We start from the raw sequence: 12,903 nt of genomic DNA, 5'->3' as shown, positions 1-12,903 counted from the left end.
CACACGCACACACACCTACTATAGATACCCCAAGACATGTCCATTTACAACATGTTCATTTAAATAGAGTGGACAGTCCTACCGAAGCATTTGTTTCCCACTGAGGTCAAGGGAAACTATTCTGCAGGTCTGTTCTCTCCCTTCTGTTTCTACCTACAGAGCGTTGAACAACCAGCTGGTTATCCACTGAGCCTATCCCAGACTCCTGGTCTGGTTCCTGGAGACATCGTCTAGGGCAACTGATTCTAATAATTAGCTGCTTGATAAGCTGAATCAGGTTGGTTGCAACTGGGGTTGGAGTGAACCTATAGAGGGGTAGTTCTACAGGAAAAGGGTTGGTGAGCCATGGGCCAGGTGGTAGAGTACAGGAACAGGGTTGGAGAGCCATGGGCCAGGTGGTAGAGTACAGGAACAGGGTTGGAGAGCCATGGGCCAGGTGGTAGAGTACAGGAACAGGGTTGGAGAGCCATGGGCCAGGTGGTAGAGTACAGGAACAGGGTTGGAGAGCCATGGGCCAGGTGGTAGAGTACAGGAACAGGGTTGGAGAGCCATGGGCCAGGTGGTAGAGTACAGGAACAGGGTTGGAGAGCCATGGGCCAGGTGGTATACTACAGGGTTCTGGACCAGGATTCTATCCCTGTACATGTTTATACTTACGGCATGTTTGACAGAGTAGTTGATGATGATGTAATCACTGCCCATGGGCAGCCAGGAGCGCAGCGTGATGACGTCACGGTTCCTCAGCGGCTTGGGACACTTCCCTAGACACAGACGAGGAGGAGCCTCATTAACATACAGACACACACAGCGCCAAGAACGTGGGTGTGTGTGTGTGCGTGTGTGTGTGTGTATGGATGTGTCGTACAGGAGTAGTAGCCCACGTCTGCGTTAACAGTGAGTTTTCCGATATCGAAGGTTTCGATGACGTTTGCGTCCCATTTCCTCCGGTACTCGATGTCATGAAGGACATCATACATGGTCTCAGCCGGCACGTCTTTACACGCCATCCGACACTGCAGGAGAAACACACAACCATTAGTCGACCAAACAGACACTAAAATAAAATACTGTGCATACACTAAATACACTACCTAACTCCTGCTCTCCTTAATACACAGCTGACACCACCCGGATGACAAATCCCCTCCACTACTGTGTGTGTTTTTACATGAAGAGATGGGCCAGTAGATACAGATGTAGCCAGTAGATACAGATGTGGCCAGTAGATACAGATGTGACCAGTAGATACAGATGTGGCCAGTTGTGACCAGTAGATACAGATGTGGCCAGTTGTGACCAGTAGATACAGATGTGGCCAGTAGATACAGATGTGGCCAGTAGATACAGATGTGGCCAGTAGATACAGATGTGGCCAGTAGATACAGATGTGGCCAGTAGATACAGATGTGGCCAGTAGATACAGATGTGGCCAGTAGATACAGATGTGGCCAGTAGATACAGATGTGGCCAGTAGATACAGTTGTGGCCAGTAGATACAGATGTGGCCAGTAGATACAGATGTGGCCAGTAGATACAGATGTGGCCAGTAGATACAGATGTGGTCAGTAGATACAGATGTGGTCAGTAGATACAGATGTGGCCAGTAGATACAGATGTGTCTCTAGCCTACAGCACCTAAACTGTAAATAACTAACATTTTACAGAGGACTAACACACAGCTACATGAGGGACAGTGTTAGAACCTTCCTTAAGCATGTGGCTTGGGAGGGCAGAGAGAAGAGAGGGTAGAGCAGCGGTTCCCAAACTAGGGGTTGCGACCCCATGTGTTATCAAAATGGGGTCGTGGTAGAATTTCCAAAATCCTGAATTTAAAAAAATATATAAAAAAATATACAAATATAAAAGCAATATGTGAGTGTTGGTCTCATGTAAAATGAGAGGAAATAAAAGATTGCAGAAATGTTCCACACGCACAAAACGCTTCTTGTGCTGGTGGCAATAAAGGGCCAGCTTAAAATGTGCAGTTTTGTCACACAACACAATGCCACAGGTGTCTCAAGTTGAGGGAGAGTGCAATTGGCATACTGACTGCAGGAAAGACCATCAGAGATTTTGCTAGAGAATTTAATGTTCATTTCCCTACCATAAGCTGCCTCCAATGTCATTTTAGAGAATTTGGCAGTCTGTCCAACCGGCCTCACAACCGGCCACGGATAACCACATCAGCCCAGGACCTCCACATCCGGCTTCTTCATCTGCGGGACCGTTTGAGACCAGCCACCCAGGCAGACGATGAAACCGAGGAGTATTTGTCTGTAATAAAGCCCTTTTGTGGGGAAAATCCTCATTCTGATTGACTGTCCTGGCTCCCCAGTGGGTGGGCCTGGCTCCCCAGTGGGTGGGCCTGGCTCCCCAGTGGATGGGCCTGGCTCCCCAGTGGATGGGCCTGGCTCCCCAGTGGATGGGCCTGGCTCCCCAGTGGATGGGCCTGGCTCCCCAGTGGGTGGGCCTGGCTCCCCAGTGGGTGGGCCTGGCTCCCCAGTGGGTGGTCCTGGCTCCCCAGTGGGTGGGCCTGGCTCCCCAGTGGGTGGTCCTGGCTCCCCAGTGGATGGGCCTGGCTCCCCAGTGGATGGGCCTGGCTCCCCAGTGGATGGGCCTGGCTCCCCAGTGGATGGGCCTGGCTCCCCAGTGGGTGGTCCTATGCCCTCCCAGGCCCACCCATGGCTGCGCCCCTGCCTAGTCATGTGAAATCCATAGATTAGGGCCTAATGAATTTATTTCAATTGACTGATTTCCTTATATGAACTGTAACTCAGTAACATTGTTGAAATTGTTGCATTTATATTTTTGTTCAGTATATATATATATATATATATATATATATATATATATATATATATACACACATACATACATACATACACACACACACTAATTGATTATAATATTGCCTTTGTATTTCAAAATCCTTGTAAATGTGGTTAACCTTAAAAATCTAAGTGAAAATCATATAAATCTAAAAGTTAAAATTCAACTAGAGAGAGCCCTTAGATGGTGGGAAAAAGCCGCACGTGACCGTTGCACTTGAATCATTCCCACGGAGAATGGCTAAGCCCTTTACGCTATGAAACCACACTATTGACGAGACTTTGATATTACCGGCCACAATTGATATAGTGAAAACAATATGTGGGGAGGCAGAGGCACAGAAACTCACACCTGGGGCGGCATGTAGCCTCGTGGTTAGAGCGTTGGGCTCATAACCAAAATGTTTCTGGATCAAATCCCAGAGCCGACAAGGTAAAAATCTGTCGTTCTGCTCCTGAGCAAGGCAGTTGAGTTGAGAAAACAATCAGAAATACTGTTAGAATGTTTTTCAATTGACTGCAATAGCCCCAATTAAGAGAGTAAACATTGGCTGTTAATTACAAAATGGTTGGGGTCATAAGAATTTTCAAATATCAAAATGGAGAGGAGACAGAGAGGAGAGGAGAGAAGGAAGGGAGGGAGAAGAGAGAGTAAGTAGAGGGAGGGGGAGAAGAGAGAGTAAGTAGAGAGAAGGGGAGAAGAGAGAGTAAGTAGAGAGAAGGGGAGAAGAGAGAGTAAGTAGAGAGAAGGGGAGAAGAGAGAGTAAGTAGAGAGAAGGGGAGAAGAGAGAGTAAGTAGAGAGAAGGGAGAAGAGAGTAAGTAGAGAGAAGGGAGAGGAGAGAGTAAGTAGAGAGAAGGGAGAGGAGAGAGTAAGTAGAGAGAAGGGAGAGGAGAGAGTAAGTAGAGAGAAGGGAGAGGAGAGAGTAAGTAGAGAGAAGGGAGAGGAGAGAGTAAGTAGAGAGAAGGGAGAGGAGAGAGTAAGTAGAGAGAAGGGAGAGGAGAGAGTAGAGAGAAGGGAGAGGAGAGAGTAAGTAGAGAGAAGGGAGAGGAGAGAGTAAGTAGAGAGAAGGGAGAGGAGAGAGTAAGTAGAGAGAAGGGAGAGGAGAGAGTAAGTAGAGAGAAGGGAGAGGAGAGAGTAAGTAGAGAGAAGGGAGAGGAGAGAGTAAGTAGAGAGAAGGGAGAGGAGAGAGTAAGTAGAGAGAAGGGAGAGGAGAGAGTAAGTAGAGAGAAGGGAGAGGAGAGAGTAGAGAGAAGGGAGAGGAGAGAGCTTGTTTGTGTGTGGGGGTGAATGTTTAATAGTAAAACCGTTGGCACAGAATTATGCCAATGTCAGGCTCTTAAAAAATGAGAACGTGCGCGCGCCCACACACAACAGAGTTCTGCAAAACTGCCCTACAGTAACGCCATCTCCATGGTTACCTCAGCCAAGGGAAGACTCCACACCACAACAACAGACAGAAGATGGGGGAGGGGAGAACCTAGAGGTCGACCGATTAAATAAGCATGGGCGATTAATTAGGGCCGATTTCAAGTTCATAACAATCGGTAATTAGGGCCAATTTCACTCCACGAGGAAACTGCGTGGCAGGCTGACCACCTGTTATACGAGTGCAGCAAGGAGCGAAGGTAAGTTGTTAGCTAGCATTAAACTTATCTTGTAAAAAAAACATTAAATCTTAACAATCACTAGTTAAATACACGTGGTTGATAATATTACTAGTTTAACTAGCTTGTCCTCTGTTGCAAATAATGAATGCAGTGCCTGTTAATTTATCACAGAAACACAGCCTACTTCGCCAAACTGGTGATGAAGCGCATTCGCGAAAAAAAGCACTGTCGTTGCACCAATGTACCTAACCATAAACATCAATGTACCTAACCATAAACATCAATGCCTTTCTTAAAATCAATACACAAGTATATATTTTTAACCTACATATTTAGTTAAAAGAAATTAATGTTAGCAGGCAATATTAACTAGGGAAGTTGTGTCACTTCTCTTGCGTTCAGTGCAAGTAGAGTCTGGGTATATGCAGCAGTTTGGGCCGCCTGGCTCGTTGCGAACTGTGTGAAGACCATTTCTTCCTAACAAAGACTAATTAATTTGCCAGAATTGTACATAATTATGACATAACATTGAAGGTTGTGCAATGTAACAGCAATATTTAGACTTAGGGTTGACACCCGTTTGATAAAATACGGAACGGTTCCGTATTTCACTGAAAGAATAAACGTTTGGTTTTCGGAATGATCGTTTCCGGATTTGACCATATTAATGACCTAAGGCTCATATTTCTGTGTGTTTATTATCTTATAATTAAGTCTATGATTTGATATTTGATATAGCAGTCTGACTGAGCGGTGGTAGGCACCAGCAGGCTCGTAAGCATTCATTCAAACAGCACTTTCCTGCGTTTACCAGCAGCTCTTCACAATGCTTGAAGCACAGCGCTTTTTATGACTTCAAGCCTATCAACTCCCGAGATTAGGCTGGCAATACTAAAGTACCTATTAGAACATCTAATAGTCAAAGGTATATGAAATACAAATGGTATAGAGAGAAATAGTCCTATAATAACTACAACCTAAAACTTCTTACCTGGGAATATTGAAACCCATGTTAAAAGGAACCACCAGATTTCATATGTTCTCATGTTCTGAGCAAGGAACTTAAAATGTTAGCTTTTTTACATGGCACATATTGCACTTTTACTTTCTTCTCCAACACTTTGTTTTTGCATTATTTAAATCGAATTGAACAAGTTTCATTATTTATTTGAGACGAAAGATTTTTATTTATGTATTATATTAAGTTAAAATAAAAAAGTGTTCATTCAGTATTGTTGTAATTGTCATTATTACAAATATATTGAAATAAATAAATAAATTTTAAAAACGGCCGATTAATCGGTATCAGCTTTTTTTGGTCCTCCAATAATCGGTATCGGCGGTGAAAAATCATAATCGGTCGACCTCTAGGAGGAGTGCACTACTTTCAATCACAGCCACATGGGGATAACCCTGAACACTATATGAGGAACCCCATCTTTCAACAGCCAAATCTACACTCCAAATCTACACTCTAGTCTATCCAGCTTACTATCTATGGTCATGAGGACCTGTTATCAGTTACTACTGCAATTTCACTGGTGATTCAGTAACCCAACTCTGTGTGTGTGTGTGTGTGTGTGTGTGTGTGTGTGTGTGTGTGTGTGTGTGTGTTGGACTAAGGACTTAAGTCACAATGGAGTTGAGAGAATAATGAAGTGATTGTGTCCACAGGGCAGACTGAAACAGGAGGGGGAAGACTATCAATGCAATTATATTAAAGTAATTCAGTACAATCCTCTGCTGATGAGGGCAGGAGAGAGCAAAGACGAGACGGAGACTAAACTGTGGTGCGTGTGTTTGAAACGTAAAACTGAAATCGCATGTGCGAGTGGTCAATGTTGGCAGTATACGTGTGTATGTATGTATGTATGTATGTATGTATGTATGTATGTATGTATGCATGTGGTCCTGTGGACCAGACAGTAGATGCTCACAGTCACATGATACACAACCTCTAACCTCAAACATTATACACACACCCTTCCCCCTGCATCAGACTGCACTACAGTCCGCTGCTGTGTTTAATCAAACATCCCTCCTTCTCCCTTGCTCCCCCACTCTACTCTCCCCCTCCCCTCTCCCAGGCCTGTCAAAGCTCATGTGTTCTGCTGGACATGGGTAGACGAATGTGGAAGAGAAGGATGAGAGGGGATGAGTGTGTATCTGTATACCATCAGTGAACAGGGTTTCCCCTCAGTCCTCAGGGTGTGTGTGGGCTGGAGAAGGTCCAGACAGTCCCCGGCAGTCTGACAGCTTGTTAAACCAGCCACATACAGGGCATGTCAGAGTGTGTGTGGGCTGGAGAAGGTCCAAACAGTCAGTCTGACAGCTTGTTAAACCAGCCACATACAGGGCATTTCAGAAAGTATTCAGAACCATTGAATTTTACCACATTTTGTTACGTTACAGCCTCATTCTAAAATGGATTTACATAAAAAACCTGTCCTCATCAATCTACACACAATCCCCCATAACGACAAAGTGAAAACAGGTTTTTAGAAGATTTACTCATTTATTAAAATAAAAAACAGAAATACCTTGTTGATTGGACATGAATTGGAAAAGCACACACCTTTATTAAAATAAGGCCCCACAGTTGACAGAGCAGAAACCAAACCGAGAGGTGGAAGGAGTTGTTCATAGAGCTCCGAGACAGGATTGTGTAGAGACACAGATAGAAGGTCCAAGAACACAGTTGCCTCCATCATTCTTAAACGGAAGAAGTTTGGAACCGCCAAGACTTTTCCTAGAGCTGGCCGCCTGGACAAACTGAGTAATCGGGGGAGAAGGGCCTTGGTCAGGGAGGAGACCAAGAACCACCAAGACTCCTCCTAGAGCTGGCCGCCTGGACAAACTGAGTAATCGGGGGAGAAGGGCCTTGGTCAGGGAGGAGACCAAGAACCACCAAGACTCCCCCTAGAGCTGGCCGCCTGGACAAACTGAGTAATCGGGGAGAAGGGCCTTGGTCAGGGAGGTGACCAAGAACCACCAAGACTCCTCCTAGAGCTGGCCGCCTGGACAAACTGAGTAATCGGGGAGAAGGGCCTTGGTCAGGGAGGTGACCAAGAACCACCAAGACTCCTCCTAGAGCTGGCCGCCTGGACAAACTGAGTAATCGGGGGAGAAGGGCCTTGGTCAGGGAGGAGACCAAGAACCACCAAGACTCCTCCTAGAGCTGGCCGCCTGGACAAACTGAGTAATCGGGGAGAAGGGCCTTGGTCAGGGAGGAGACCAAGAACCACCAAGACTCCTCCTAGAGCTGGCCGCCTGGACAAACTGAGTAATCGGGGGAGAAGGGCCTTGGTCAGGGAGGAGACCAAGAACCACCAAGACTCCTCCTAGAGCTGGCCGCCTGGACAAACTGAGTAATCGGGGGAGAAGGGCCTTGGTCAGGGAGGAGACCAAGAACCACCAAGACTCCTCCTAGAGCTGGCCGCCTGGACAAACTGAGTAATCGGGGGAGAAGGGCCTTGGTCAGGGAGGAGACCAAGAACCACCAAGACTCCTCCTAGAGCTGGCCGCCTGGACAAACTGAGTAATCGGGGGAGAAGGGCCTTGGTCAGGGAGGAGACCAAGAACCACCAAGACTCCTCCTAGAGCTGGCCGCCTGGACAAACTGAGTAATCGGGGGAGAAGGGCCTTGGTCAGGGAGGAGACCAAGAACCACCAAGACTCCTCCTAGAGCTGGCCGCCTGGACAAACTGAGTAATCGGGGAGAAGGGCCTTGGTCAGGGAGGAGACCAAGAACCACCAAGACTCCTCCTAGAGCTGGCCGCCTGGACAAACTGAGTAATCGGGGAGAAGGGCCTTGGTCAGGGAGGAGACCAAGAACCACCAAGACTCCTCCTAGAGCTGGCCGCCTGGACAAACTGAGTAATCGGGGGAGAAGGGCCTTGGTCAGGGAGGAGACCAAGAACCACCAAGACTCCTCCTAGAGCTGGCCGCCTGGACAAACTGAGTAATCTGGGGAGAAGGGCCTTGGTCAGGGAGGAGACCAAGAACCACCAAGACTCCTCCTAGAGCTGGCCGCCTGGACAAACTGAGTAATCGGGGGAGAAGGGCCTTGGTCAGGGAGGAGACCAAGAACCACCAAGACTCCTCCTAGAGCTGGCCGCCTGGCTGGCCGCCTGGACAAACTGAGTAATCGGGGAGAAGGGCCTTGGTCAGGGAGGAGACCAAGAACCACCAAGACTCCTCCTAGAGCTGGCCGCCTGGACAAACTGAGTAATCGGGGGAGAAGGGCCTTGGTCAGGGAGGAGACCAAGAACCACCAAGACTCCTCCTAGAGCTGGCCGCCTGGACAAACTGAGTAATCGGGGGAGAAGGGCCTTGGTCAGGGAGGAGACCAAGAACCACCAAGACTCCTCCTAGAGCTGGCCGCCTGGACAAACTGAGTAATCGGGGAGAAGGGCCTTGGTCAGGGAGGAGACCAAGAACCACCAAGACTCCTCCTAGAGCTGGCCGCCTGGACAAACTGAGTAATCGGGGGAGAAGGGCCTTGGTCAGGGAGGAGACCAAGAACCACCAAGACTCCTCCTAGAGCTGGCCGCCTGGACAAACTGAGTAATCGGGGGAGAAGGGCCTTGGTCAGGAGGAGACCAAGAACCACCAAGACTCCTCCTAGAGCTGGCCGCCTGGACAAACTGAGTAATCGGGGAGAAGGGCCTTGGTCAGGGAGGAGACCAAGAACCACCAAGACTCCTCCTAGAGCTGGCCGCCTGGACAAACTGAGTAATCGGGGAGAAGGGCCTTGGTCAGGAGGAGACCAAGAACCACCAAGACTCCTCCTAGAGCTGGCCGCCTGGACAAACTGAGTAATCGGGGGAGAAGGGCCTTGGTCAGGGAGGAGACCAAGAACCACCAAGACTCCTCCTAGAGCTGGCCGCCTGGACAAACTGAGTAATCGGGGGAGAAGGGCCTTGGTCAGGGAGGAGACCAAGAACCACCAAGACTCCTCCTAGAGCTGGCCGCCTGGACAAACTGAGTAATCGGGGGAGAAGGGCCTTGGTCAGGGAGGAGACCAAGAACCACCAAGACTCCTCCTAGAGCTGGCCGCCTGGACAAACTGAGTAATCGGGGAGAAGGGCCTTGGTCAGGAGGAGACCAAGAACCACCAAGACTCCTCCTAGAGCTGGCCGCCTGGACAAACTGAGTAATCGGGGGAGAAGGGCCTTGGTCAGGGAGGAGACCAAGAACCACCAAGACTCCTCCTAGAGCTAGCCGCCTGGACAAACTGAGTAATCTGGGGATTAGGGCCTTGGTCAGGGAGGAGACCAAGAACCACCAAGACTCCCCTAGAGCTGGCCGCCTGGACAAACTGAGTAATCGGGGAGAAGGGCCTTGGTCAGGGAGGAGACCAAGAACCACCAAGACTCCTCCTAGAGCTGGCCGCCTGGACAAACTGAGTAATCTGGGGATTAGGGCCTTGGTCAGGGAGGAGACCAAGAACCACCAAGACTCCCCTAGAGCTGGCCGCCTGGACAAACTGAGTAATCGGGGGAGAAGGGCCTTGGTCAGGGAGGAGACCAAGAACCACCAAGACTCCTCCTAGAGCTGGCCGCCTGGACAAACTGAGTAATCGGGGGAGAAGGGCCTTGGTCAGGGAGGAGACCAAGAACCACCAAGACTCCTCCTAGAGCTGGCCGCCTGGACAAACTGAGTAATCGGGGAGAAGGGCCTTGGTCAGGGAGGAGACCAAGAACCACCAAGACTCCTCCTAGAGCTGGCCGCCTGGACAAACTGAGTAATCGGGGGAGAGGGCCTTGGTCAGGGAGGAGACCAAGAACCACCAAGACTCCTCCTAGAGCTGGCCGCCTGGACAAACTGAGTAATCGGGGGAGAAGGGCCTTGGTCAGGAGGAGACCAAGAACCACCAAGACTCCTCCTAGAGCTGGCCGCCTGGACAAACTGAGTAATCGGGGAGAAGGGCCTTGGTCAGGGAGGAGACCAAGAACCACCAAGACTCCTCCTAGAGCTGGCCGCCTGGACAAACTGAGTAATCGGGGGAGAAGGGCCTTGATCAGGGAGGAGACCAAGAACCACCAAGACTCCTCCTAGAGCTGGCCGCCTGGACAAACTGAGTAATCGGGGAGAAGGGCCTTGGTCAGGGAGGAGACCAAGAACCACCAAGACTCCTCCTAGAGCTGGCCGCCTGGACAAACTGAGTAATCTGGGGATTAGGGCCTTGGTCAGGGAGGAGACCAAGAACCACCAAGACTCCCCCTAGAGCTGGCCGCCTGGACAAACTGAGTAATCGGGGGAGAAGGGCCTTGGTCAGGCAGGAGACCAAGAACCACCAAGACTCATCCTAGAGCTGGCCGCCTGGACAAACTGAGTAATCGGGGAGAAGGGCCTTGGTCAGGGAGGAGACCAAGAACCACCAAGACTCCTCCTAGAGCTGGCCGCCTGGACAAACTGAGTAATCGGGGGAGAAGGGCCTTGGTCAGGGAGGAGACCAAGAACCACCAAGACTCCTCCTAGAGCTGGCCGCCTGGACAAACTGAGTAATCGGGGGAGAAGGGCCTTGGTCAGGGAGGAGACCAAGAACCCGATGGTCCCGCTGACAGAGCTCCGAGGTTCCTCTACTTTATGGTAGAGTGACCAAATGGAAGCCACTCCTCAGTAAAAGGCACATGACAGCTCGCTTGGAGTTTCCCAAAAAGCACCTAAAGGACTCTCAGACCATGAGAAACAAGATTCTCTGGTCTGATGAAACCAAGATTGAACTCTTTGTCCTGAATGTCAAGCGTCTCGTCTGGAGGAAACCTGGCACCACCCCTACGGTGAAGCATGGTGGTGGCAGCATCATGCTGTGGGGATGTTTTTCAGTGCCAGGGACTGGATTACTAGTCAGGATTGAGGGAAAGCTGAACGGAGCAAAGTAAAGAGAGATCCTTGATGAAAACCTGCTCCAAAGCACTCAGGATCTCAGACTGGGGTGAAGGTTCACCTTGCAACAGGACAACAACCCGAAGCACACAGCCAGGACAACACAGGAGTGGCTTCGGGACAAGTCTGGCCAGAGCCAGAGCAGCAAACACTCCTCATCCAACCTGACAGAGCTTGAGAGGATCTGCAGAGAAGAATGGAAGAAACTACCCAAATACAGGTGTGCCCAGCTTGTAACTTCATACCCAAGAATACTTGAGGCTGTAATCAATGCCAAAGGTGCTTCAACAAAGTACTGAGTAAAGAGTCTGAATACTTACTGTATGTAAACGTGACATTATTATATTTTTTTAAATGTATTTTATATACCTTCGCAAAAAAAAAGTTTAAATGTTTTGGCTTTGTTATTATGAGGTAGTGTGTAGAGATTGGTGAGTGGGAAAAACAACAAAGTCAAGGGGTCTGAATACTTACCGAATGCACTGTACATACAGAAGCTCAGCCTGCCTTTGTGTGTCAGTATAATGATGATGGGAGTTTAATAGAGATGCTGATGATATTGCTGACTAATGGTTACAGGCTGATATATTGTTGATGATAATGATGATGATAATTATTCTGCTAATGATGATGAAGACAAAGACCTCTCCCCCAACCTCCCCCTCCGTCTTGGGGTTTCAATGCCTCTGCACTTTACATGCCCCTGTTCTTCACTACTGTGGGCACTCAGAGGAGAACACTACAACAGCCTGGATCTCTCTTTCTCTCACACACTTTCTATGTTCATCAGCTGGGAGAGCATCCATGCTTTTATTTCAGTCTATAAATAGAAGAGCCTCCATCAATGCCTCCTGAGCACGGACACACACAACACACACATTTACATACGAGTTGAGAGAGACACACACACAACACACACATTTACATACGAGTTGAGAGAGAGACACACACAATACACACATTTACATACGAGTTGAGAGAGACACACACACAACACACACATTTACATATGAGTTTAGAGAGAGACACACAAGGATGTAACGGTTTGAGGGAGACTCCCAATCAGTGTGTGCATCCTGCTATGTGTGGTAAGCAGACTGCTGTCCTCCCTCTGTATGTGTGTGGAGCTATTATGAGAAGGTCCAGCCGTCCTGTATGAATACACAGAGAGATTACCTCTGCACACAAACGGAGCACCACACACACACAGGCATGAGTGCAGAGAGAGAAGGCCTCTCCTTAAGCACACATTAAACACTCCGTGGCATTACGCAAATCAGGCCAACGGACACTTCAGAGACAGATAGATGACAGCTCATATAACAGGCTTACTGCCTACCTACCAGACCCATCATAGGATCCCTTCTCTGACCGTCATGTCTGGCAAAAATGTGTGTGTCAGTTAAGGTACCTGCCATTCAGTAGCCCACACTCACAGGTAGCAGAACAGACTACCTGCAGCTTCTTACATCACACACACACACACACACACACACACACACACACACACACACACAGGTAGCAGAACAGACTACCTGCAGCTTCTTACATCACACAGACACACCACACACACCG

General features: G+C 48.9%; 1 protein-coding gene across 1 annotated transcript in view; it reads right to left on the bottom strand.

Moving 5' to 3' along the window:
• LOC127908784 (START domain-containing protein 10-like) overlaps positions 1 to 12,903 on the bottom strand; it is a 30,553-nt gene that overhangs the window by 16,331 nt on the left and 1,319 nt on the right. Inside the window, exons 2-3 of the mRNA XM_052468151.1 lie at positions 866 to 1,013; positions 658 to 761 (exon numbers count right to left, since the gene is read on the bottom strand). Coding sequence (XP_052324111.1) covers positions 658 to 761; positions 866 to 1,013 — 252 coding nt within the window. The remainder of the gene's footprint in view (positions 1 to 657; positions 762 to 865; positions 1,014 to 12,903) is intronic.

The sequence above is a fragment of the Oncorhynchus keta genome, chromosome 18 (assembly GCF_023373465.1).
Source record: "Oncorhynchus keta strain PuntledgeMale-10-30-2019 chromosome 18, Oket_V2, whole genome shotgun sequence".
Lineage (NCBI taxonomy): Eukaryota > Metazoa > Chordata > Actinopteri > Salmoniformes > Salmonidae > Oncorhynchus > Oncorhynchus keta.
The sequence above is the reverse complement of the archived record's forward strand: the minus strand, read 5'-3'. Positions and strand labels throughout refer to the sequence as shown.